Raw genomic sequence first — 23,741 nt, 5'->3', positions numbered from 1 at the left:
TGACAGAATTTGGTACATGCTCGAGCTTTGTGGTAACTTTAGTCATTTGTGAGGCCATAACAGGGGCCTGCTTGGTAGAAACACATAGAAGCTGGCGGATATTCGTTCCTAATTGGGCCGGGTAGTGGTTTGGAGGTGTTGGTCGTTCTCTTTACTGAGAAGGTAGGTATGGGACGCGAGCAAGGCTTCCAAGGGGGTGGGGGGCAAGGAGAAAAAGTCTTCCAAGAAAGGGGGGCAAGGAGAAAAAAAGACTTTCCGGGAGTGGGGAAGACTTTCCGGTGGCGGCGGGGGAGGCAGTCATGTGGACAAAAGTGTGGAGGAGGGGAACTGTTGGGTGTGATTGTGGAACAGTCCTGGTCACAATTAATAGCCTGACACCCTATGAATCACCCAAGGAGGCAGTCAGGCCGGATCTTTGGCCCCAGGGCCAGCTGTGAGGCACCTAGACCTCCTGCCCTAACATTATCTGTATAGGGTTGGGTGAGGAGAGGGCTGGAGGGTAAACTGAGAGTAATTACAGAGCTCCCCTTCTGGGTCTCTCCCACCTACCCTGCAGTGTGGTCGGCTGGAAATGTGATCCACCCACCCCTTCTGACCTCCTTAGCTGGGGGCCAGAGTTTGGGCATCTCTAGGCGGCAATAAGCCGGCCAGCAGGAATGGCTCAGGGGAGCGGGTGGCCCAAGACAGGAGTCAACAGGTGGATGGAGGGAAGGATGGCTGAAAGAGTGTGAGGCCGGGGTCTTAGGAGCAACAGGGAAGATGAAGAGCTCACATTTGTCAGGCATCTATTATGTGTCGTAACAGCCCCATGAGGTGGGCGTCCTCACTTTACAGATGGGGAAACTGAGGCTCAGAGAGGTGAAGCGACTTGCCCAACTTTCTTTATCCAATCATGCGCCATTCAACACCTATGTTTTGGGTAGAGGCTCTACACCGAGGGGTTTGGGGTGACCACAACTTGGCCTCAGCGCCTTGGGAGGGGGGCAGTGTTGTAAGGTCGCACCGTGGCCTCGTTCGGACTCGAACCCGGGTCTCGGTATTTCCAAACCCTCGCTTTGGACCAGGACTTGCACCCGGGGCAGAGTCGGGTCGGCGGCACGGCTCGCACGGCCGCGGGGAATCCTGGCCCCCCCGCTCACTTTCCCTACCGGTCTCGCCCGGGCACACCTGCCCCAGGTGAGTTTCGGGAGGCTCCGAGCGCCGCCGGAAAGCGACGAGCGGCTTCGGCAGGTGGGGCTGGGCGGGGCGGGGGCGGGGCCCGGCCGGGGCGGGGCGGGGGCGGGGCCAGGACCGGGCGTCCGGAGCCCCAGCGAACCCGCCGCCGGCGCCCCGCGCCCCGCGCCCCGAGCCGCCGCCATGGGGGCCTGCCTGGGCGCCTGCTCCCTGCTCAGCTGCGTGAGTCCCGAGCCCCGAGCCCGCCCGCGCGCCGCCGGCTCCTTCTTTGGCCCCGCACTTTTGTCCCGTCGTCTTCCTCCAAATAGTTTCTTCTTTTTCCTTCCTCCAAACTTGTCTTTCGGGGCCCGCACCCCACCACCTCGCCCCTCGGGTCCCCGTGTCCCTCGGTCCCCCCACCCCCATCCCGGACCCGCGGGCGCCGGGGACAGCTGGTGTCCGGGGCTCGGGTTACCGCCGGGGGGAGGGGTCGGGGCGCGCCGGGGTTGCGGGGGGAGGGGAGGGCCTTGGGCGGGCGCCCCTCCCGGGGACTGGGGACACTGAGGCCCAGAGCCCGGGGTGGGGGTGCGCGCCGCGGCCCCCGCTGGCCCAACTTCCTCGCGGGGCGCCCCTCGTCTCCCTCTCGGACATTATGATTCTTTGTGTGGCCCGCCTGGTCCCTGCCCCTCTCTGCGGTGTGTCTTTCTCTGTCCCTCAGGCAGTCCGTCCGTCAGCCTGTCGCCCTGCCCGCCTGCCTCAGTTTGTCCGTGTGTATTTGTCTGACATCTGTTCCTGTCCGTTCGTTTATCCGACTGTCTTTGTCCGCCCGTGGCTGCTCCATCGGTTATTGTCTCACGGGTGTCTGTCCGTCTGTCCTACCGTCCAGTTCTGTCTCTCTGCGTCCGTCTCTGCCTCATTCAGCCTGGTTCACGCTAAGTGCCGGGCAGTTCCCCAAGGAACCCCAGCCCCTTCCCACTCTGGGCCCCATAGCCTGAAATGCGGGTGGGGAGGAAGCCCCCATCCGCCTTTCTAAGCCACCCCTGAGTGAGGTCGTTTTGGTTTGTCACCGCCACCGGGCCCAACTCTGGGTTGGAAAACCCAGGAATTGAGAGACTGGGGGGAGTACCTGGGCGCCAGGGCCCAGGGACCTGGGGTGGGGGGCAGCCAGCCTCTGCTTTGGGGCCCGCAGCCAGCAAAGGGGAGGAGCTTCAGCCAGACCCCGGCTGGGAGGCCCCTTCTCCTTTCCCTCTTCCCAGCCCCCTCTCCTTTCCCTCTTCCCCTCATTAAACCCGAGGTTCATTCAGGCAGCTCCCTCCCCCTCTGCCCTACACAAAGAGGAACAGAGAGGAAGAGGGGGGTCTGGTGGCTGCTGAATCTCAGGACTTGCTTTCCTTTGTCCCTGATTTGTGTGTGCGTTAGGATGGGATGTAAGGGTGGCAACTTAGGGATCTAGCGATTTACTTCACAACCATTTTCTGAGAGTGATATCTGCACAGAAAAGCTGTCGAGTGGGTCTCTGGACAGTCCCTGTCCTCTCTGGGCCTCCATTTACCCACCTGTGAAGTCTGTGTGGGCGCACGTGTGCAGAATCAAGAGCTGGTCCCCGAGATCCCTTTCTGCCCAGTGAATTCTAGGTTTGGGCTGGCTCTCGTGGCCAAGAGGGGTTTGCTTCCTGGTGGGGGAGGGAGAGCTTCCTCCAAGTTGACCAGATTTCCATTTGGCTGCGCTAGCTTGGGAGTGGCACCCGTTGAGGGGGTTGAGGGGCGACCTGCCAATCCCCTATGCCTGGTCTCTCCGCCTCCTTCATAATGCCATTTGAGGAAGATTGAAAAGTGCCCCACCCAGTTCCTGGCCAATAGTGAGCTATTGTTATTATCATCTTGGAAAGGTGGGTGGAGAATTCCCTCTGGAGCCTAAGCTGGTCACTGAGTCACGGAATCCGACAAGGCTGAGACCAGAAGCCACATGACAGGTTTGCTCGAACCCTCAACACGCAGAAGAAGAGAACTGCGGCTCAGAGAGGTTAGCTGACTTTCCAAAGGTTGCACAGTGAACGGATAGGGAACCGCACAGTCAAGATTAAAATCTTATTTCCTGGTCCAGGCGCTGTCCAGTGGTGGCACAGGCCAGCACTGCAGTGAGCACTATATACGTATCCCGTCATTCAGCCCTCACAGTGACCCCAGTGAGGTAGTTAATCATTCTCACAAATGGGTCAGAGAGGGAAGGTGATTTCTCCACAGCCACACAGTATTAAGCGGTGCAGTTGGGTGTGACTGGACACTGATAACAACCTGTTTCAATGGAGATTTGCCCCATAGGAGCAAAGTTCTAATAGGGGGTTCCTGGGCATCTTTGGGGGAACATTCTGGAGTCTGAGGATCCTTGGAGAAGACTTCTAGCCTTGACATATTTGCATCCGCCCATCATGCCCTTGGGTCAGCATTTGTATTGGGCCGAGCATGAGTCCTGGCTCAGAGAAGATAAGATGGTCCCACAATGGGATTCTCTCTTTCTCCCTTTGCCCCTCTCCCCTGCTCGTCCTCTCTCTCACTCTCTCTCTAAAATACATAAAATAAAATAAAGATGGGCGCACAACAGGATGGGAGTCACAGGGCAAGCCAGCACACGGCCGAATGTTTCGGGAGGGCCTCCTTGAATATCTGCCTGCCGTAGAATCTAATTCTCTGCCCTCTAGGTGTGAGGGAGCAGGAAAGGGTCAGACTATGGGACTCAGATCCTGGTGAGGGCAGTGACTTCGGCCCCTCCATCTCCTCTGCTTGTGTGACCGTGGGCAGTCACTGGTCCCCTCTCCCTGGGGCTGAGAGATTAGGAAGTGGGGAGAACGGTGGGGCCTCTCTCAGTTGGGACGATTAAATGGAACTGAGATGAACACGCCAGTATATTTAGCAGGAAGCTGGCCTGCAGTGGCTACTCGAAGCACCCCACGGTGGTAAAATGTTCAAGACCACATTCGAGGAAGTGGTCAAGCCCGTGACATCCCGGCTGTCTGATTGTAGAGACTGGGCTCTGTCTGAGCCACTTCACTGTCCTGCCCACAGGAGCCCATTTTATGGCAGAGGAAACTGAGTTCCACGGTGGGGAAAAGGCTATTACTCTTAGTGCTGCAGGGGGAAGTGAGCATGCACTGAGTGTTTTGGGGGCTGATCTCTTCTCTCTTGTATTTCGTGTAGTCCTAGGTTGGCTCAGCCAGTAATGGGGCTGTTCATGAAGTCTACAAGGTGCATCCCATCCTTGCTGGGACCAGTTTTTTGTATCATTGTGGCAAAATATCCATAACATAAAATTTACCATTTTAGGGGTGCCTGGCTGGCTCAGTCTGTAGACCATGCAAGTCTTTTTTTTTTTTAATTAATTTATTGTTTAATTTACATCCAAGTTAGTTAGCATATGGAGCAACAATGATCTCAGGAACAGATTCCTTATTGCCCCTTCCCCATTTAGTCCATCCCTCCTCCCACCACCCCTCTAGCCACCCTCTGTTTGTTCTCTATATTTAAGAGTCTTTTATGTTTTGTCCCCCTCCCTATTTTTATATTATTTTTGCTTCCCTTCCCTTATGTTCATCTGTTTTGTCTCTTAAAGTCCTCACATGAGTGAAGAACATGCAACTCTTGATCTCGGGGTTGTGAGTTTGAGCCCCAGGTTGGGTGCAGAGATTACTTAAGAATAAAATCTTGGGGCGCCTGGGTGGCTCGGTCGGTTAAGCGTCCAACTTCAGCCAAGTCACGATCTCGCGGTCCGTGAGTTCGAGCCCCGCGTCAGGCTCTGGGCTGATGGCTCAGAGCCTGGAGCCTGTTTCCGATTCTGTGTCTCCCTCTCTCTCTGCCCCTCCCCCGTTCATGCTCTCTCTCTGTCCCAAAAATAAATAAACGTTGAAAAAAAAAAGAAAAAGAATAAAATCTTAACGGGGCGCCTGTGCGTGGCTCAGTTAAGCGTCTGACTCCAGCTCAGGTCATGATCGCACAGTCATGTGAGTTCGAGCCCCGCGTCGGGCTCTGTGCTGACAGCTCAGAGCCTGGAGCCTGCTTGGGATTCTGTGTCTCCCTGTCTCTCTCTGCCCCTACCCCACTCGTGCTCTTTCGCTCTCAGAAATAAATAAACATTAAAAAAATTTTTTTTTCTTAAAAAGATTGCATTTTAACCTTTTATTTTTTGGTTTTCAAGGAGCTTGTAATTTATCTTAGGAAACATGGTATATATATTTAAAATGGAGGTCTGTTTTTATGATACCGAAATGATACCATCCCAGATGAACGAGAGGGGGAAATATCGTGGGTTCAAGCACACAACAAAAACTCTGGGATCTGTCTTCCTTCCCTTTTGGAATCTGTTCCACCAGCGCTCTCGCCCTGTTCCCAGAGGTACCGCCCACCACCCCCTCCGTCTGTCTTCCGTCTGTGCCCAAAGTGACATTTCTGTAATGCAGATCTGATGCTCTGCTTCCTCCGCACCAGTCTTGCTCATGGCTTTCAGGATAAAGTGCAGACTCCCTGGCACTGCCCGCAGGGACCTTGGCCGTCACTTCCGTCACCCCTGTAGCCTTTCTTGCCAGCTGCCCCGAAGCAACAGTGTTTCTCACAGCTTAGCAGGTGCCAATCCCCTTGTAGGAACACCTTTCCCTTCCCCACCTAGCTAAGTGCTCACTCTTCTTTGAAAACTGCCCCCTCCTTTTTCCTTCTTGTGGTGAAATCCACACCACATGAAACTGACCAGTGTAGCCATTTTTAAGTGTGGGGGTTCAGTTCACATTGTTGTGCTGCCAGCCCTCCATCTCCAGAACTTTTTAATCTTCCCAAATTGAAAACTCCCTGCCCATTCAGTAATAATCCCCACCTCCCTCTCCCCAGCCTCTGGTAACCCCCCAGTCTGCTCTCTGTCTTTCTGCTTTGTGTCACTCACTGTAATGTCCTCAAGGTTCTTCTGTGTCGTAGCATGTGTAGAGCTTCCTTCCCTTTAAGGCTCAGTAATATTCCACTGTATGGATAGACCGCGTTTCGTGGTCCACGGATACTTGGTTGACTTCCACCTTTCGACTGTTGTGAATAACGCTATTATAAACTTGAGTGTGCAGATACCTGTTTGAGTCCTTGCTTTTGACTAATACCCAGAAGTGGAGGGCCACTTGGTTTTAAACAATACAGCTTTATTTTTTTTTTAATGTTTGTTTTTGAGAGACAGAGCACAAAAGTAGGGGAGGGGCAGGGAGGGAGAGACAGACACACACACACACACACACATACACAGAATCCGAAGTAGACTCCAGGCTCCGAGCTGTCAGCACAGAGCCTGCCGTGGGGCTCAAACCCACAAACCATGAGACGATGACTTGAGCTCCTCAAGTAGTGAGGTGAGCTCCTCGTTGTTGGCAGTGTGTGAACGGCAGGGGCTACCTTCCGGGTGATTCTTCATTAGAAAGTCTGGACCAGTTGAATGCCAAGGAGCCCTGCAGCCTGAAAACACTGAGACGCGGGGCTACCTGATTCCCCTTCCCGAGGACCCGGCTGCTGCTAGGACACAGCCAGTGTTCTGGTGCCTCTCTGTTGCTGCGGTTCCCCTGAGTGCATTTGGGGGAGGGGGTTTGTAATCGTAGCACAGGAGCAGCTCCGTGGCTGCCTTGGCTTCTCACATTGCATCATACGTGTTAGTCCGTGTTGCTCTGCAGCCCGGTGACTTTTTTCTTTCCTGCCCCTGTTACGGTCCTTGGAGTAAATGGACCACCCCTGGCCCCTGGTGCAGGACATTTAGGTTATTTGCAGTCTTTTGAGATTCTCATAGGCCCGTAAAACCTAAAGCTTCGTGTCCATTTTATTTTTGTCTTAATGTAAAACATTTTTTTAACGTTTGTTTACTTTTGAGAGCCGGGGAGGGGCAGAGAGAGAGGCAGACACAGAATCCCAAGCAGGCTCCTGGCTCTGAGCTGTCAGCACAGAGCCCAACTCCAGGCTTGAACTCACGGACCGCAAGATCATGACCTGAGCTGAAGTCGGACGCTTAACCAGGCGCCCCTTGTCTTCATTTAAAAGTTTTCTTCTTGGGGCGCCTGGGTGGCGCAGTCGGTTAAGCGTCCGACTTCAGCCAGGTCACGATCTCGCGGTCCGTGAGTTCGAGCCCCGCGTCGGGCTCTGGGCTGATGGCTCAGAGCCTGGAGCCTGTTTCCGATTCTGTGTCTCCCTCTCTCTCTGCCCCTCCCCCGTTCATGCTCTGTCTCTCTCTGTCCCAAAAATAAATAAACGTTGAAAAAAAGAAATTAAAAAAAAAATAAATAAAAGTTTTCTTCTTTAGTAATAAAATCAACTTTATTGAGGCATAATTTATATTGACTTCTGTTTAGCTACACGTACCCACTTAAGTATCATCTACGCATCTGCTGCATTCAGCAGAGAATCCCTCTTAGGGGAGGACCACGACGTCTTGATGGGCATTTAGTTCTTTTCAGTTTTCCCCTAGTCCTTTCCTTGTGTGAACAGTGCCGCGATGATCTTGCATGTGCGCGTGTGTATGCGTGTGTGCACATGTCTGCCCTCGCTCGCGTGAGCTGTTAGCTCTGTAGGAAGAGGTTCTTGTAGCAGCGATGCTGGAGGTGGAGTGACCCGGTCAGAATGTAGGAACGATTCCAAGGTGCCCAAGAACCCACCGGAAGCCGCTGGTGGTGGTGGCTGGTGTGTGTCTTTCTCTCCCCGGTCTGGTCTGTCTGGCTGCCGGCCCTGGGAAAATTCCGAGGTTCCGAGTGTCAGCAACACCTGGATTTTGATCTCCAAGAATTAGAGTGAATCGAAAGGCCAAGCCCCCTCCCCCTTCCCCGATTGCAGTGGGGAAGCTTTTCTTAGGTCTCAAACGGAGATGGTAACAAGCCAGAGCCAGGCTCTGACTCGGTCACCTCAACTTCTGGCTCCCGAGATCAGTGCTTGTGGGCCTCCGTTGGCTTTTTCTGGCATTGGAGGGACTGTTTTGACATTAAATGAGACTGCCATTGATGAGCTAGTGAGCCCTTGGTACAGACGGACATGAGCTCAAACCCCAGGTCCTCAGCTTACTTGCTATGTATGACCTTGGTCGTGTCGCCTGTCTGAGTCATTTTCCCCATTTGTACGTGGGAGGTTACGACACACTTACTCCATAGTGTCAGCGACACTTAATGTAGGTAAGGTGCTTGCTTACCAGGGTGCCTGGGACCGGATAACTCATAAAGGATAGCTGTCACTATCACTCCTTGGCTCTCAGCACCGCTGTCCACTTGCCGGGTGACTCTGGCACATTCTTAACCTCTCTGATCTCAGTTTCCTCATCTGTAAAATGGGACTAATAGCCAGTCTGTCTGATAGCCAGAATGTTCTTTATGTCTGTAAAACACTTTTCTGGCATTTGCTTGTCCCCTCACCCCCCAGAAGGTGGCCAGGGGTAGGAGGCAGGGCTTGCGGTGAGTGCCGCAACGTGTAACCGTGAGTTGCTGGACAAGTTATGATATGGGCCATGAAGAAGAAATTCATTCTGCAAGTATTTCATTTCATTGTACTTGGCTGTGCGGGTGAGAGAGGTGGGTAACGGGGCATTTCCAGGGGCGTTTCTATTCTTGGGAAGAAGGGAAGGGGAGACGGGAGGGCAGCTACATTTCAAGCAGACTGTGCTGCGTGTCTGGTGACCAGTCCAGAAAGTAGGGTGCTGGGTCCCTCTCAGCCTGCTCTCCGTAGAGCCAGTCTCGCAGTGTAAGGCTTTTCCTGTCCCCAGCTTTAACCGCTTGATGGATGCCCTCTGCTCTTAGGCTGCACATGGCTGCCGGGCCCCGCCAGCCTGGCCAACCTCGCCACTCCCTGCTCGCCAAAGCTTCCGTCACAACGGCCTCTTTCTCTTCCTCCATCGTCCGGCTCCTGCCTGCCCCAGAGCAGCCTCCGCCTCTGTTCCCTCTGTCTGGAACACTCTTTCTTCCCCTTGGTCGGGAGAGGGCCTCCTCATTCTCCAGCTCAGCTTAAATGTCACCTGTTCAGGGAGGGGACCCGCTACCCCCAGTCTAAAGTGGGCCCCCCTCAGTGACTCTCAGGGCAGCACCTACCAGGACAGGCGTAATGATCGTTGAGTGTGTTCCTGTAGGAGGGCAGAGCCGGTGTCTTTCTTGCTGTTGACTCTTAAATGCCTGGGTGAGGAGCTGGGGCTGTTTGGGGGAAGATAGACGGGTGACCAGGTATATCTGGTGGCGGGCCCGGTTCCCAGGAGGGTCAGCCTTCTTTTGGGGCGCCAGCTGTGAATACTGTGACATCAGCAGCCCCCAGAGTGATTTCAGCCAGTCCCAGGGAGGCCAGGGGCTGACTGGCGCCAGCTTGGGCAGAGGAGCCCGGAGAGGGAAAGGGTTAGACCGCCCCGGAGCAGGAAATCACAGCCACTCACAATTCTACATTCCATTCATTCAGCAGGCGTTTCTCTGAATGTTTCTTGAGGTCTTAACGTATGTCTGGGGCTATGCCAGACACTTTGCCTTTGTTCACTAGGTAGTCACTGAGCTCCTGCTGTGAGCCAGGCGCTATCCCCCGCTTTCTGGGACGACCACAACCCCTGCCCTGGTGGAGCTGATGTGCTAGAAACATTGGGGGGGGGACACACATGAATAAAATAGAAGGCTAGTCAGATGATAGTAAGTCCTATGGAGAGAAGCTAAGCAGGGAGCGGAGAAAGGAAGCCTGAGCGGGTTACAATTTAAAATTCCTGGGGCATGTGGTGACTCAGTTAGTTGAGTGTCCGGACTTCAGCTCAGGTCATGATCTCACAGTTCGTGAGTTCAAGCCCCGCATCGGATTTACTGCTGTCAGCTCAGAGCCCACTTCAGATCCTCTGTCTCCCCCACCCCTTCCCCTCCCTGCTCACTCCCTCTCAAAAATGAATAAAACATTAATAAAATGAAATAAAATTCCTGTGACAAGTAGGTACCGTTATGATTCCCACCTTATAGAAGGGGAAACTGAGGTTCAGAGAGGTTGAGTGAGTTAAATACGGTCACACAGCTTATCAGGGCTAGAGCTGGTCTTCTAGATGGATCGATCTATCTATCTATCTATCTATCTATCTATCTATCTATCTATCTATCTTTTACCACTCTGCTTCCCCCTGCAGCAGAAACAGTGTGACCCAACCTTTTCGAGGCTTGCTTTCTTCTGGGGCTTGTGAGTTAAATGGGATAATATCTGGGGAGGAGGTGCGCCCCTGTCTGGCAAGAGGAGGGCAGGCTCCGCCAGGATTCGGGGACAGGGAAGGGGGGGTGGTCATGGGTGCTCCTGCTCGGATGGGGAAGGGGGGAGGAGGGGGGGAGTAAGGGTGCCGTCCTGCCCTCCCCTGCAGGCGTCCTGCCTCTGCGGCTCTGCCCCCTGCATCCTGTGCAGCTGCTGTCCCTCCAGTCCTAACTCCACCGTGACCCGCCTCATCTTCACGGCCTTCCTCTTCCTGGGGGTGCTGGTGTCCGTCATCATGCTGAGCCCTGGTGTGGAGAGTCAGCTCTACAAGGTGAGCGGCCCTGAGGGCAGGCAGGGGAGCGAGGTGGCCTGGAGGACTGGCCCGCAGCCAAGGCCCCGCCGCTGCAGGCTGGGGGTGCCCAGCCCTCTGAGGACGCTGGGCAGGAGTGACCCGGGTTGGTGACAGGGGCGTTTCTTCACGTGGGGAGGAGAGTTTGAACCTCACGTGGGAGTTCTGGTTTCTCATAAGTCTCCCTTGGAGAATCTTACTAATCATCGTTGTCCCCTGGACACTGGCCCCGGGGCATGCTGTCCCCTCCTTAGTGCTCAAGCCCCGTTTGGGGTCCTCTCTTCCCTTCCTCTCCGCGTTTCATAGCCTGGCACAGATCCAGGGCGACATTTAGGCCAGTGGCTCTGACACGTGTGCGCGTGTGTGAAGGTACGAATGCCCTGGGGAGTGTGCTAGAAATGCAGACTCTCAGCCCCCGCCTCAGAGACTCCGAGAGGGGCCCTGGAATCTCACTTTCCCCCAGAATCTCCGGGGGTTCTGATGTGGGTGATGGAGGAGAGCACTAGGGGGAACCCTGCTTTCGACAGAGCCGTGAGGTCCTGAGGCTGCAGGTGCGACAGCAGGGAGACCCGCAGAGAGTAACGACCCGTGACTGGACCCTGTGTCCCCATCTGTCCCGGGTTGGGTGGGGGGGGGGGATGCTCACTCTCAGGAGTTCAGCCCCAGCGGTGGGCAGGGGTGCAGATGGAGGGGAAGGAGGGGGCTTCCCTCCTGGCAGGCCTTGGCAGAGTCGGCCCGGGGTTCCGGGGGCAGGGGCCTTCACGCTGCTCTCTCTCCCCTCAGCTGCCGTGGGTGTGTGAGGAGGGGGCCGGGACCCCCGTCGTCCTGCAGGGCCACATCGACTGTGGCTCCCTGCTCGGCCACCGCGCCGTCTACCGCATGTGCTTTGCGACGGCAGCCTTTTTCTTCCTCTTCACCCTGCTCATGCTCTGCGTGCGCAGCAGCCGGGACCCCAGGGCTGCCATCCAGAACGGGTGAGGGCGCCCCTGCCCGCAGCTAGGACCCCCTGCCCGACTCCAGCTCCAGGCCCTGCCCCCACTCAGGAGCCACCAAAGCACAGAGATCAGCTCAGTTAGTTGCTCCCGCTTCTCAGATGAGTAAGTCAGAGAGGGCAAGAACATGCTAAGGCCGCACAGCACTGTAGTGACACGGTTGGGGCAGGAACCTGGGTGATCACTGTCACTCCAGCTTGGTCCTTCCCTCTGCCCCTCAGGGTTTTTCAAGGGCCAGGACAGACTTTCTGTGCCCATCAGACCAGTAGAAAGTCCCTCTTCACCTGTCCCAGTACCTGCTCTTTGGGGGTGGGAGTTCTGGGGCCCACCCCCCACTTAGACCCCCTGGCTCTCCTCGCCACCCCCAATAGATTTTGGTTCTTTAAGTTCCTGGTCCTCGTGGGCATCACCGTGGGCGCATTCTACATCCCTGACGGCTCCTTCTCCAACGGTAGGCGGCCTTGGTGGGAGGGATGGGGGCTCCCAGGGGGGAGGTGGGGTCTCCAGAGGGAGGAGCACTGGTGGGGATTGCTCTTTGCCTCGGCACACGGACCCCAGGCTGCTGGCCGGGTCACTGCCCCCCCCCCCAGGGAGACAGCACCCTGGTGCTTGGCCACATGGCCTTTAGACAACGTGGGGGGACCTGCGGAACGTGCCTCAGCCTGACCCTGCCACCTGCCACGCAGCATCTCTGTGCATGGCTAAGGACATCCCTGAGGGCAGGGACTCTGCTGTTTCTCAGTGTCGCCATCGCAGGGGCGTGGCATGAACGGTTGTCAACTGGATAAATGTGTGTGAGAGGGAGACAATGGGAGCGTGCCTGCTGCGTAAATCCCAGGAAGCCCGGCGCTCAGGCTGCTCCCCTACAGCCTCGCCTCCTCTCCCCTCACCTCTCCCTCCCCTCTCCCCACCCAGTCTGGTTCTACTGTGGTGTCGTGGGCTCCTTCCTCTTCATCCTCATCCAGCTGGTGCTGTTCATCGACTTCGCGCACTCCTGGAACCAGCGGTGGCTGGGCAAGGCCGAGGAACGTGACTCCCGGGCCTGGTATGCAGGTGAGCACCGCCACTCAGCCTCCAGACCCCGGGGACTGGGACTTCCTGAGCGTCGGGGCGTCCCCGCAGCTACAGGAAAGCTGAGGGCTCACACAGGGGACTGCCCGACAAGCCCCCGGAGGGCTCGGGGGTCCCTGTGCCTCCTGACTCTGCTGCTTGCCACCCTTCCTGCCCAGGCCTCTTCTTCTTCACCCTCCTCTTCTACACGCTGTCCATTGCGGCCGTGACGCTATTGTTCATCTACTATACCCACCCCGGCCCCTGCTACGAGGGCAAGGTCTTCATCGGCCTCAACCTCACTCTCTGTGTCTGCGTCTCCATTGTCGCCGTCCTGCCCAAGGTCCAGGTGAGCCCGCCTGTCTTTGCCCATCCTGATGCCAGGCCCCTTGGTGTGTGGGACTTCTGGTGGGAACCTTGGGGTCCTGGGACGGGGCTGTTAGTCACAGAGGCTTGGGCTAAGAGTGTGGACTCCCAAGTCAGCCTCCCTGGGTTGGAGTCCCAGTTTGCACATCTACATGCCGGGTGTCTTTAGGAAAGTGCCTTAACCTCTCTGTGCTTTTCTCTTCTCAAATGTAAAAATGAGGATAATACCTAGTCTTTGGAGTTATTTGCAGGATGGAGATAGAGTTTGTGAACACACAGAACAGGGTCGGGAGTATAAGTATCCATCAGATGTTAACTGTTGTTATCATTGTTGTCTTTATGGAAATCGGGAGACTGTCAGGGAGGACCACCGAGCAACGATTCCTAGACCTCTCAACAAGGGGTGCTGGGAGCTCCACAGTTTCTAGTCCCAGAACATCTAGGGTAATGGGTGGGGCTCCCCAGGTCATCGTGTGCTTTTCAGAAAGCCTCTGAGCCCAGGGATGCTTCATGGTTGGGGATCTCGCCCCACCAGGGACTTCACAGCTAGCTTGGGTAGCCTTTGAGAGTCTTTAGCAGAAAGGTGGGGAACCTCCCTTCTGGTCAGAGCCTCTATTTCCAGGTGAGAAAACTGAAGCCCACAGAGGGTGATCCCTCTGTCCCAGCTCACACAGCAATCAGTATTCATTCAACAAATACTTCCGGAACACTTACTGTGTACCAGGCCCTCTTGTAGGTGGAGAAGAGGGGGAAGAATAACAATAGCTTCCAGTCGATGGCATCTGTCCTGTCATTTAGTCGTGCACCATCACCGTCCCCACTTTCCACTTTCATACTTTCTTGGAGGAGGAAAGACACTCGCCTGAGGTCACCCAGCTGGTAGGGGGCAGAGCTAGGGGTGGAACAGGCAGACTGTCTCCAGACCCTGTGCTTTTTTTTTAAGTTAGTTTCTTTCTTTCTTTCTTTCTTTCTTTCTTTCTTTCTTTCTTTCTTTCTGAGATGGAGAGAACAAGCGGGGGCAGGGGCAGAGAGAGAGGGGGGAGAGAGAATCCCAAGCAGGCTCTGCACTCCCAGCGCGTAGCTGATGTGGGGCTTGAACCCATGAACAGTGAGATCGTGACCTGAGCCAAAACCTAGAGTCGGATGCAGGCATAGCGAGTGCAAAGGCCCTGAGTGGGCGAGAGGGTTTGGTGGGTTCTGTGGACAGAGAGGAGGCCACTGTGGCTGCCCTGCGGTGGGAGGTGGGCGGGGAGGAGCTTGAGGGGGCGTGGTCAGGTGGAGAAAAAAGCAGGGGTGAACACGGAGGGCTTTAATTCAGAGTGAAGCGTTCTCAGCAGGGGAGGGACTGAGATGACTTGTTAAGAGAAAGAATGGAGACTCCATGTTTGGGCAGCCGGGGTGGGTGGTGGGTGGCCTGGGTACTGTGTTCTCCCGAAGGGTGTGGGGTGGGATGGCCCTAGGGTGCTGGGGCTTTCTGAGGTCCCTGGTTGGGAGGGAGTGGGCTAGGTGTGGGTGGGGTGGCCCCCACGTCTGACAGGGTCTTCCTGATGGATTGCCTCTGCCAGGACGCCCAGCCCAACTCGGGTCTGCTGCAGGCCTCCGTCATCACGCTCTACACCACATTTGTCACCTGGTTGGCCCTGTCCAGTGTCCCTGGTGAGTACAGGCCTGGATTTGAGGAAGCCTGGGCTCATTCCTGGGTCAGTAGCGACCTTCTGGGGGGGCTAGAGACCCTCACAGGTGTCAGGGACACCTCAGCCCAGCCTGTTCCTCATGCTAGTCCTTCAGGGAGTAGGAGGACCCTCTCTGTTCCAGGATCTATTTCCCTGTCATCTGTCTGCTAAGTTCTGTCTGTCGCTGGGATTTGGATGGTCAGTTGTATGTCTGTCTGTCCATTTGGGTTGGCTGTCTGCCCTACCTCAGACCTGGCCTGCATGGGCTGAGGGTGACCGGTCTCCCATCCCTAGACCAGAAATGCAACCCTCACCTGCTGACCCACTTGAGCAACGGGACGATCCTGGCAGGCCCCGAGGGCTACGAGACTCACTGGTGGGATGCACCGAGCATCGTGGGGCTCATCATCTTTATCCTGTGCACCGTCTTCATCAGGTAGAGTGGGGGGTCTGGCTTCTGGGGAGGTGTCACGTTGGCGGGGCCTGATTTTCGCGAGCAAGGGGAAGATGTGGGAGCCAAGACACCAGGCCGGGAGGCGCGCTCGACACGTGCAGGTCCAGCATTGTGCTAGTGGAGAAACCGAGTCCCTCGGGGGGGCACAGCATGACTGGGCTGCGGAGGCAGGGTTGGACACTGCCTCCTGGGCCAGGGACGCTTCTTGCACATCTGGGCCAGGGACTTGCCCAGCTCGGTAGGGGCAGGCGCCTGTGGGGGCAGGGGAGAAGCCTGGACTGGGGTCAGCAGGTACAGGCTCTGTCACTCACCTGCTGTGTGGTCTTTCTGAGCTTCAGTTTCCTCTTCATAAAAGGAAGAGGGTAACCTCCGATGCCCAGGGTGGTCGTGACCCCTACAGTGTCACCTGAGAGGGGGCAGCTCATACTTAAGATCACACAACTTAAAAAATTTTTTTTAATGTCTGTTTTTATTTTTGAGAGAGAGAGAGAGAGAGAGAGAGAGAGAGAGAGAGAGAGAGAGAATAAGAGGGGGAGGGGCAGAGAGAGAGGGAGACACAGAGTCCAAAGCAGGCTCCAGCCTCCAAGCACAGAGCTCGATGCAGGGCTCAAACCCACGAAGCGTGAGATCATGACCTGAGCCGAACTAGGTGCCCAATCGGCTGAGCCACCCAGGCACCCACATAACAACTTTTTTTTTTTAATTTATTTTTTAAATTTTATTTTTTACATTTACATCCAAATTAGTTACCATATAGTGCAACAATGATTTCAGGAGTAGATTCCTTAATGCCCCTTACCCATTTAGCCCATTCCCCCTCACACAACCTCTCCAGTAACCCTCTGTTTGTTCTCCATATGTAAGAGTTTCTTATGTTTTGTCCCCCTCCTTGTTTTTATATTATTTTTGCTTCCCTTCCCGTATGTTCATCTGTTCTGTGTCTTAAAGTCCTCATACGAGTGAAGTCATATGATACTCGTCTTTCTCTGACTAATTTCACTTAGCATAATACCCTCCAGTTCCATCCATGTAGTTGCAAATGGCAAGATTTTGTTCTCTTTGATTGCCAAGTAATACTCCATTGTATATACATGTGTATATATATATATATATATATATGTATATATATATATGTGTGTGTGTGTGTATACATATATATATGTATATATACACACATATATATATACACACATATATATATACCACATCTTCTTTATCCATTCATCCATTGATGGACATTTGGGCTCTTTCCATACTTTGGCTATTGTCGATAGTACGGCTATAAACATGGGGGTGCATGTGTCCCTTCGAAACAGCACACCTGTATCCCTTGGATAAATACTTAGTAGTGCATTTGCTGGGTCCTAGGGCAGTTCTATTTTTAATTTTTTGAGGAATTTCCATCCTGTTTTCCAGAGTGGCTGCACCAGCTTGCATTCCCGCCAGCAGTGCAAAAGAGATCCTCTTTCCCCGCATCCTCGCCAACATCTGTTGTTGCCTGAGTTGTTCATGTTAGCCATTCTGACAGGTGTGAGGTGGTATCTCATTGTGGTTTTGATTTGTATTTCCCTGATGATGAGTGATGTTGAGCAGTTTTTGATGTGTCGGTTGGCCATCTGGATGTCCTCTCTGGAGAAGTGTCTATTCATGTCTTTTGCCCATTTCTTCACTGGATTATTTTTTTCTTTGAGTGCTGAGTTTGATAAGTTCTTATAGATTTTGGATACTAACCCTTTATATCCGATATGTCGTTTACAAATATCTTCTGCCATTCCGTTGGTTGCCTTTTAGTTTTGCTGATTGTTTGCTTCGCTGTGCAGCAGCTTTTTATTTTGATGAGGTCCCAGTAGTTCATTTTTGCTTTTGTTTCCCTTGCCTCTGGAGACGTGTTGAGTAAGAAGTTGCTGTGGGCAAGATCAAAGAGGTTTTTGCCTGCTTTCTCCTCGGGCATTTTGATGGCTTCCCGTCTTACATTTAGGTCTTTCCTCCATTTTGAGTTTATTTTTGTGTATGGTGTAAGAAAGTGGTCCAGGTTCATTCTTCTGCATGCCGCTGTCCAGTTTTCCCAGCCCCACTTGCTGAAGAGACTGTCTTTATTCCACTGGATATTCTTTCCTGCTTTGTCAAAGATCAATTGGCCGTACGTTTGTGGGTCCATTTCTGGGTTCTCTATTCTGTTCCATTGATCTGAGTGTCTGTTGTTTGTGCCAATTACAACTTTTTTTAAAGGGGCATCTTAGCAAGTGTTTATCGGTATGGACCCTGGAGCCAAACTGCCTGTGTTTGAACCTGTCACTGCCACTCACCAACAGGGTGATCTCTGGCAGGTCACTTAACCTTTCTTTCTGTGCCTTAGTTTGCTGATCTGTAAAATAAGGATAAAAATAGTACCTACTTCACTGGATTGTTGAAAGATTATAGATGAGTCAGTATGTATAAGACACTTAGAAAAGAACTTGGCAGAGAGTGGGAGCCAAGTGTTTGCTTTTATTGCCAATAGCTGTGAACATTTATTTGCACAGCTGGGTGGCGGTGAGTGACTGTTTTGTGAGGGTCACCAGACGCTAATACTGAGCAGAACTGCCGTTTACGCTCAATCTGGCTGACTCATTACTGCCTCCTCGAGGCCCCACATGGCTCCCAGCGCCGCTTCCCATGTCTCCCCTCACGGCCAGGAGGGAGCCTCTGTGCCGCTCCTCTCTTCTCCCCAAGTCGTCCATCCCGGTCAGGGCCCGTTCCCCTAAGAGCAGCACACCTGTCTCGGAACATTTTGAGGCCGTTGCACATTTTGTTTTGTTTTGACCTTTTTTTCAAAACCCTTTCTCCAAGCCAAGCCTGGGCAGTTCGCAAACGTCTCTCTTCATCACCTCATTTGATCCCTTTTTCAACCTGGAAAGGCCCACATCACCTCCAATTTGCAGAAAAGGAGACTAGAGGCCCAGGAGGAGCAGCCGCCTGTCTGAGGCCGTGAGCATGCGGTGGCCGCAGACCTTGAGGACATGGTCCCCGCTGGTGGCGATCCAGGCACCGAGCTGTTGCCCGCTGCTTCCGGAACGCACGCCTCCCCGGCCTGTGGTCACTGGGCAGCGGCTCTGAGAGCCCCGGGGCCTGTCTGTTCTTTTTTAATTTTTATCTTTCTTATTATGTTGATATATTTATTTTTTGAGAGAGAGAAAGAGCAAGCCGGGGAGGGGCAGAGAGAGAGAGAGAGAGAGAAGAGAAATCCCAAGTAGGCTGCATGCTGTCAGCACAGAGCCTGGGGTGGGGCTCAAACCCACGAACCATGAGCTCATGACCTGAGCCAAAACCAAGAGTCAGATGCTTAAATGACCGAGCCATCCAGGCACCCCAAGGGCCTGTCTGCTCTTAGCATGGTTCTTTGAACCCAGGAAGCAAAGAAGTGTGAACAGCTATGCCCAGCTACGTCCCTGGGACCTGGGCTCCTGTGTATTAGATGTCAGCATGATGTTTTGGTGATCGGGGTCAGCGAAAGCTCAGTCAGTGACTTCTCCACTTGATGGGGTGGGGCTGGGGCCCAGAGCTCCTTCTTGTCACTTTTTTTCTAAATGCAAGTTGGATCCGCAAAATTGCCTTGTGTCTCAAACTATTAAATACTGTTAAAAATACCTAGACCTCATTACAGAAAAGAAATGACAAAAAAACGTTACTCTTGTATTTTTAAATTATAAACATGGAGAAAGGGGACATAATTGGTAAAACCGCTCACCCAGTAGAAGGAAAACGAACTTGATAGCAAATGAGCGTTCTTAACGATTAACATTATTAGTGAATGTCATACCTGGCATGTCACTGGCGGTGGTACTGGGTACTCAGTACCTGTTTACAGACCTGGCGAATGGACAACCTGAGTAACAGTGCTTGTTTCTTTAGTTTATACTCTGTGCCGGGCATAGTGCGAGGGGCTTTACCTTATTAATCCTCCTGGCAAGCCTACGAGGGAGGTGCCGTTCTCCCCAATTTTACAGAGGCTCAGAGAGGTTACGTGTCTTGCCTCAGGCCACGGAGGGAGTGGGAGTGGAGTTCAGAGTCAAAGCAGTTAGATAGTTTCTGGGCCCAGCGCCTAACCAGCAGGTCACCGGGCCCCGAGTTTCCAGAACCGTTGTGCCCGTTGCTGTGACCGACGCCCTGGCTCACGAGGCCGCCTGGAACCGCCCACCTGCCTCCTTCCTCCCTCCCCCCGCAGTCTGCGCTCCTCGGACCACCGGCAGGTTAACAACCTGATGCAGACAGAGGAGTGCCCGTCCGCGCTGGAGGCCACGCAGCAGCAGCAGGTGGCGACCTGCGGGGGCCGGGCCTTCGACAATGAGCACGATGGCGTCACCTACAGCTACTCTTTCTTCCACTTCTGCCTGGTGCTCGCGTCCCTGCACATAATGATGACGCTCACCAACTGGTACAGGTGCGTGCAGCCTGGCCGCGCACGGATGGAACCCGCCGTGCCAGGATGTGTGGGGCACACGTGTCCTCTCCTCTGGCCCCTCCCTGGGTTCTTCCTGATGCTCAAGGCTTGGGTGATGTCCAGGACCCTCCACAGAGCCTGCCCGTCCGTGCCCCAGCTTCCCTGCTCGGCAGCTGGCACCTTCACTAAGCCCCTGAGAAGGAGGCGACCGCAGGCTTGTGCAGGGCACATGCGGGTGTACAGATCACGGGTGGTGATTTGCATTCTGAGGTCAGAGTTGGGATTCACGGCGGGAGGGTTAGGATTTAGGGTGTGGGGTTAGAATCAAAGTCACAGGGTCAAGAGTAAGAGTCATGAGGTCAAGGGTTGGGATTGGGCACACACAAAGTCACAGATTTGGCCATTGGGTTAAAATTGGGGCTAGCAGGCCGTAAAGCCAGGATTGAAGTCTCCAGGTCAAGGAGCTACGATTTAAGAGTCAAGGGGCAGATTTAAGGTCAGAGATATCAGAACTTGGTCGTAAGACCAGGGGCCAGGGATGGAGTTACAGGATTGAGGGTCAGAGGCCAGGTTGGAGGTCAGGACTGGAGCTCCAGGGTCCCCAAGTGAGGTTATAACATAGTCTAGGATGGGGTCAGTGTTGAAATTGAGGTCAGGGTCAGGTCGGTGGTATTTGTCGAAAGCTACATCTGGAGTCAAAGACATAGCTAAGGCCAGGTGTCAAACCTATCAAGAGAGGGGGGCTAGGGTTACAGAGTCAGAGCCAGAGTCGAGGTCAGAGGTCGCACCGGGGTCGTAAGGGCAGGGCCAGATCTGCGGTCACGGCGCCGGGGGCCCGGCTCACTGGGATCATGGTGTGTCGCAGACCCGGCGAGGCCCGGAAGATGATCAGCACGTGGACGGCCGTGTGGGTGAAGATCTGTGCCAGCTGGGCGGGGTTGCTCCTCTACCTGTGGACCCTGGTGGCCCCCCTCCTCCTGCCGAACCGAGACTTCAGCTGAGGCGGCCCCCTGCAGCCAGCCCGCTCGGAGTCTCCGGGCTCAGTGAGTCTGCCACGCTGAGTCCCTACCCCTACCCCCCTCCAGGACTCGCCTCTGAGCTGGGCCCCCTGTTCTTAGTGCCTTCAGGGATGAGATCCGGACCACAGAGCTGCCTCTTCCTTACCTTTGTCCCCTGTCACCTGTACTCCCCCTCTTGGGAAAAAAAGGGCCCCTTATGCTCAGGCTCCCCAGGAGAGGGTCCTGAAGGAGAGAAGCACTCAGAGCCACTCGGAGAGTGGGAGCACTCCCCACGATGGGGTGCCCAGCACTGAGGCCTGGATATTCCTGACCACGTCCCCCAGGGCACCCCGCCCCCTTCCCGGACTCCGTGCCTTACCGAGTCTCCAAGACTTTATGCAATAAACAAGCCAGTGCACGTGCCTCTCCATGTTCTGTGCCCCTCACCCTGGGTGCGGCCCCCATGCCATCTGGGGCCAGTGTGGGGGTGGACACAGAATGTCAGAGCTGAGGGGGTCAGAGGAGGGACCTGGGCTCTGTTCTGTAGGTCATGGGGAGCCTTGGGGTGGAGGCGGGGCAGGCTACTGGAGAAGGAGAGGCTTTGGAAAAAGGAAGTCTGGGGGCCAGGAAAGGGCCTGGAACAGTGTCTGCACGAGGGGTGGTGAGGCCAGAGTCAGGCTGGAGAGGGGAGTTTGTGCAGGGTGGCTGAGGAGGCCATCTTTGGTGTCCTACCAGTGCCAGCCCTGAGCCCCTGCCCACCTCTGGCCTGCCTCCAGGGTCCTACTCCTTCCTGCTGTAGTCGTGGTCCTTGCCACCTGCTTTGGGTCAGGTGCCTTAGGCAACGCGGAGAAGAATCTGACCCATCACCCAGACTCAGTGTGCTGTGGAGAAGAGCGTGCACTTGAGTCAGCCAAGCTGGCTCACACCCAGTGAATCTTGGAAGCCGTGGGGCTTCTGTGGGACTCCAGGCAAGTCTTTCCCCTCTGGGCCCTGGCTCTTCATCCATCAGCCGGGAAAACGCCGCCCACTCCCAAGCTGTTGGGAGGCACGGATGAAGCAGCCTCCGTGACGTGCCTGGCAGGTGCTCAAAGAGTACGATCAGTTCCCATCTCCGAAGGTGCACGGTGATGCAGGGAGGGAGAGGGGCTACAGACGGGCTCCTGGTTCGGCCCCAGGGCCTGGTGTGAGCCGACGACTGACCGTAGGCCAGGCGTCACTTCCATGTGTGGGTGTGACAGATCGGCATGGACGTGACTGGGTTTGCCGGGTGCTGGGGGTGCAGTGGCCAGGGACACGTCTTCCAGGGAGCTCCTGGATCGTGGGGGGGGGGTGCAGGGGTGGAGGCAGCACAGGTGCACAGGGGTGCACTGCGGGGACACCTGACACGGGCCAGGAGTCAGGCCAGACATCCTGAAGAATGCGTGGAAGCCAGCCAGGTCAAGAGGAATGGGAGAAGGCAGAGGGGACATCATGTGAGCAAGAGAGAAAGTGGGGGAGGGAGCCTGGGTGGTTCAGTAGCTTGAGCATCAGGCTCTTGATTTTGGCTCAGATCATGATCCCAGGGTCATGAGATAGAGCCTGCTTGGGATTCCCTCTCTCTGTCTGTCTGTCTCTCTCTCTCTCTTCCTCTGCCTCTCCCCTGACCGCGCATGCTCTCAATCTCTCTAAAACAAAAAATAAATAAGTGAAAAATTCTTAGAGAGAGAGAGGGAGAGAGGCGTTCCAGGATAATGAGGAGTGAGGGGTGGCTGGTGTGCAGGGCATGGGGGTGGGGGGCGGTCAGGAGTCGGTGTGAGCTGGGAGAGATGGGCTGGGCCGGGATCATACAGGCCCTTGGGGGCCATTGTTGAAGCGATCAGATGTTATCTTCAGTGTAGAGGGGAACCATGGAGGGTTTTGGAGCAGGGTAGGAGCGGTGAAGGTGGGAGGCAATCACGGGGAAGCCCCAGAAGGCTTCGAGCTGAGCAGTGACATGGACGGGTTGTTATCTTAGAAGGATTCCCCTGGATGAAATGGAGGGTGTGGTAGCTGGGACAGGTGCCAGGGCCCGGGAAAGAAGGCAGGGGGTGGGGGTGTGGTCTGGAGCGGGGCCCAGGAAGGCTTCTCTCAACCCTGGGACAGACCCCGGGGATGCTGTTGGCCCTGGGTGCCTTTCAGCCCAAGGAAACCCTCTCCATGAGGCAGCCTGTTCCTTCCCCCACCCACCCCATCCAACATTTCATTAGTTTCCTCATTTCACCTTCGGGAGAAAAAGCCCACGCTGTGCTCCTGCTAACCTTTCTTACGAGCTTGTAGAAGTGGACCGTTTTGTCCTGCTTTTGTATCCTCTTGCTCTATAGTCTTCAAGTTATTCATTCAACAAACATGCACCGAGCGTGAGTTCTGGGCCAGGGTCCGGGCCGGGGGCGGGCCTGGCAGGGAAGGAGGCAGAGGCCAGGCTGAAGAGTCTGGATCCCTGGCTAAGGAGTTTCAGGTCCCAACTTGGGGGTCACCGCCTCTGAGAAGCCACCTGGGTTTCTCTCAGACAGCCCCCAGCGGTATTTCCCCAGTCCCTGTTCTGCCCTCCAGGAAGGCGATGGCCACGCTCGCTCACCTGGCCATGGACTGACTCTCTGGGCCGAGCGAGCGTGAAGCCCGCAGATCACGTGGGGCAACGGGCAGTGCGGTGTACTGGAAAGCTCTGCGGGCTCCGCTCCGGTCCTCTCTGCACGGCCGCCACACCATGGGACCTTTGGCAGCTCTGTCGCGGCCTCTGAGCCTCAGCTGCAGCTTCGGTACAATGGCAGCCGTAGCGGTTCTGTGAACCATAAAAGCATGGTGACCCTGTGGGCCGCGCGGTGTGGTAACGCGGCAGACGCTCCCAATCCCCTCCTCCCTTTCCTGCCACCCTCGCAGGGGCTGGCGAAGTCAGCCGGTCACTTTGCAGCTTCCCTGAGAGAAGGGGGCATCTGACCACATTGTGGCCGATGACAGCCAAGTGGGATGGTAAGGAGCCATTCTAGGGGAGGGGCTGCTTCTCTTACGAGGCACTGTTTGTCCCCCACCAGCCCCCCCCTCCTGTCTGAACACAAAATGTGATGCCTGGGGCTACAGCAGCCTTCCTTGGGA

At 55.1% G+C, this 23,741-nt stretch overlaps 1 protein-coding gene across 1 annotated transcript; it reads left to right on the top strand.

Annotated features, from left to right (window-relative positions):
* Positions 1 to 1,326: 1,326 nt before the first annotated feature.
* On the top strand, positions 1,327 to 21,051 carry SERINC2 (serine incorporator 2). The gene is made up of 10 exons (XM_047085601.1): positions 1,327 to 1,395; positions 10,501 to 10,662; positions 11,464 to 11,654; positions 12,044 to 12,123; positions 12,588 to 12,725; positions 12,902 to 13,071; positions 14,654 to 14,744; positions 15,056 to 15,197; positions 19,420 to 19,635; positions 20,501 to 21,051. The coding sequence occupies exons 1-10, from the start codon at positions 1,357 to 1,359 to the stop codon at positions 20,634 to 20,636; spliced, it is 1,365 nt and encodes a 454-aa protein (XP_046941557.1). The 5' UTR covers positions 1,327 to 1,356; the 3' UTR covers positions 20,637 to 21,051.
* The last annotated feature ends 2,690 nt before the right edge of the window (positions 21,052 to 23,741 follow it).

Source organism: Lynx rufus, unplaced genomic scaffold (assembly GCF_022079265.1).
Source record: "Lynx rufus isolate CCGP_SWC_20201006 ecotype Redwood Valley unplaced genomic scaffold, mLynRuf1.p SCAF_2, whole genome shotgun sequence".
Taxonomy (NCBI): Eukaryota; Metazoa; Chordata; class Mammalia; order Carnivora; family Felidae; genus Lynx; species Lynx rufus.
This window is presented reverse-complemented; position numbering and strand designations above follow the sequence as displayed.

What these genes read in the sequence shown, in the direction of transcription:
- SERINC2 (XM_047085601.1), top strand. Translation starts at nt 1,357, where the DNA reads ATGGGGGCCTGCCTGGGCGCCTGCTCCCTGCTCAGCTGC. An exon ending in TGGAGAGTCAGCTCTACAAG is followed by an intron (nt 10,663 to 11,463) that starts GTGAGCGGCCCT and finishes CTCTCCCCTCAG; the next exon opens with CTGCCGTGGGTGTGTGAGGA. An exon ending in ACGCTCACCAACTGGTACAG is followed by an intron (nt 19,636 to 20,500) that starts GTGCGTGCAGCC and finishes GGTGTGTCGCAG; the next exon opens with ACCCGGCGAGGCCCGGAAGA.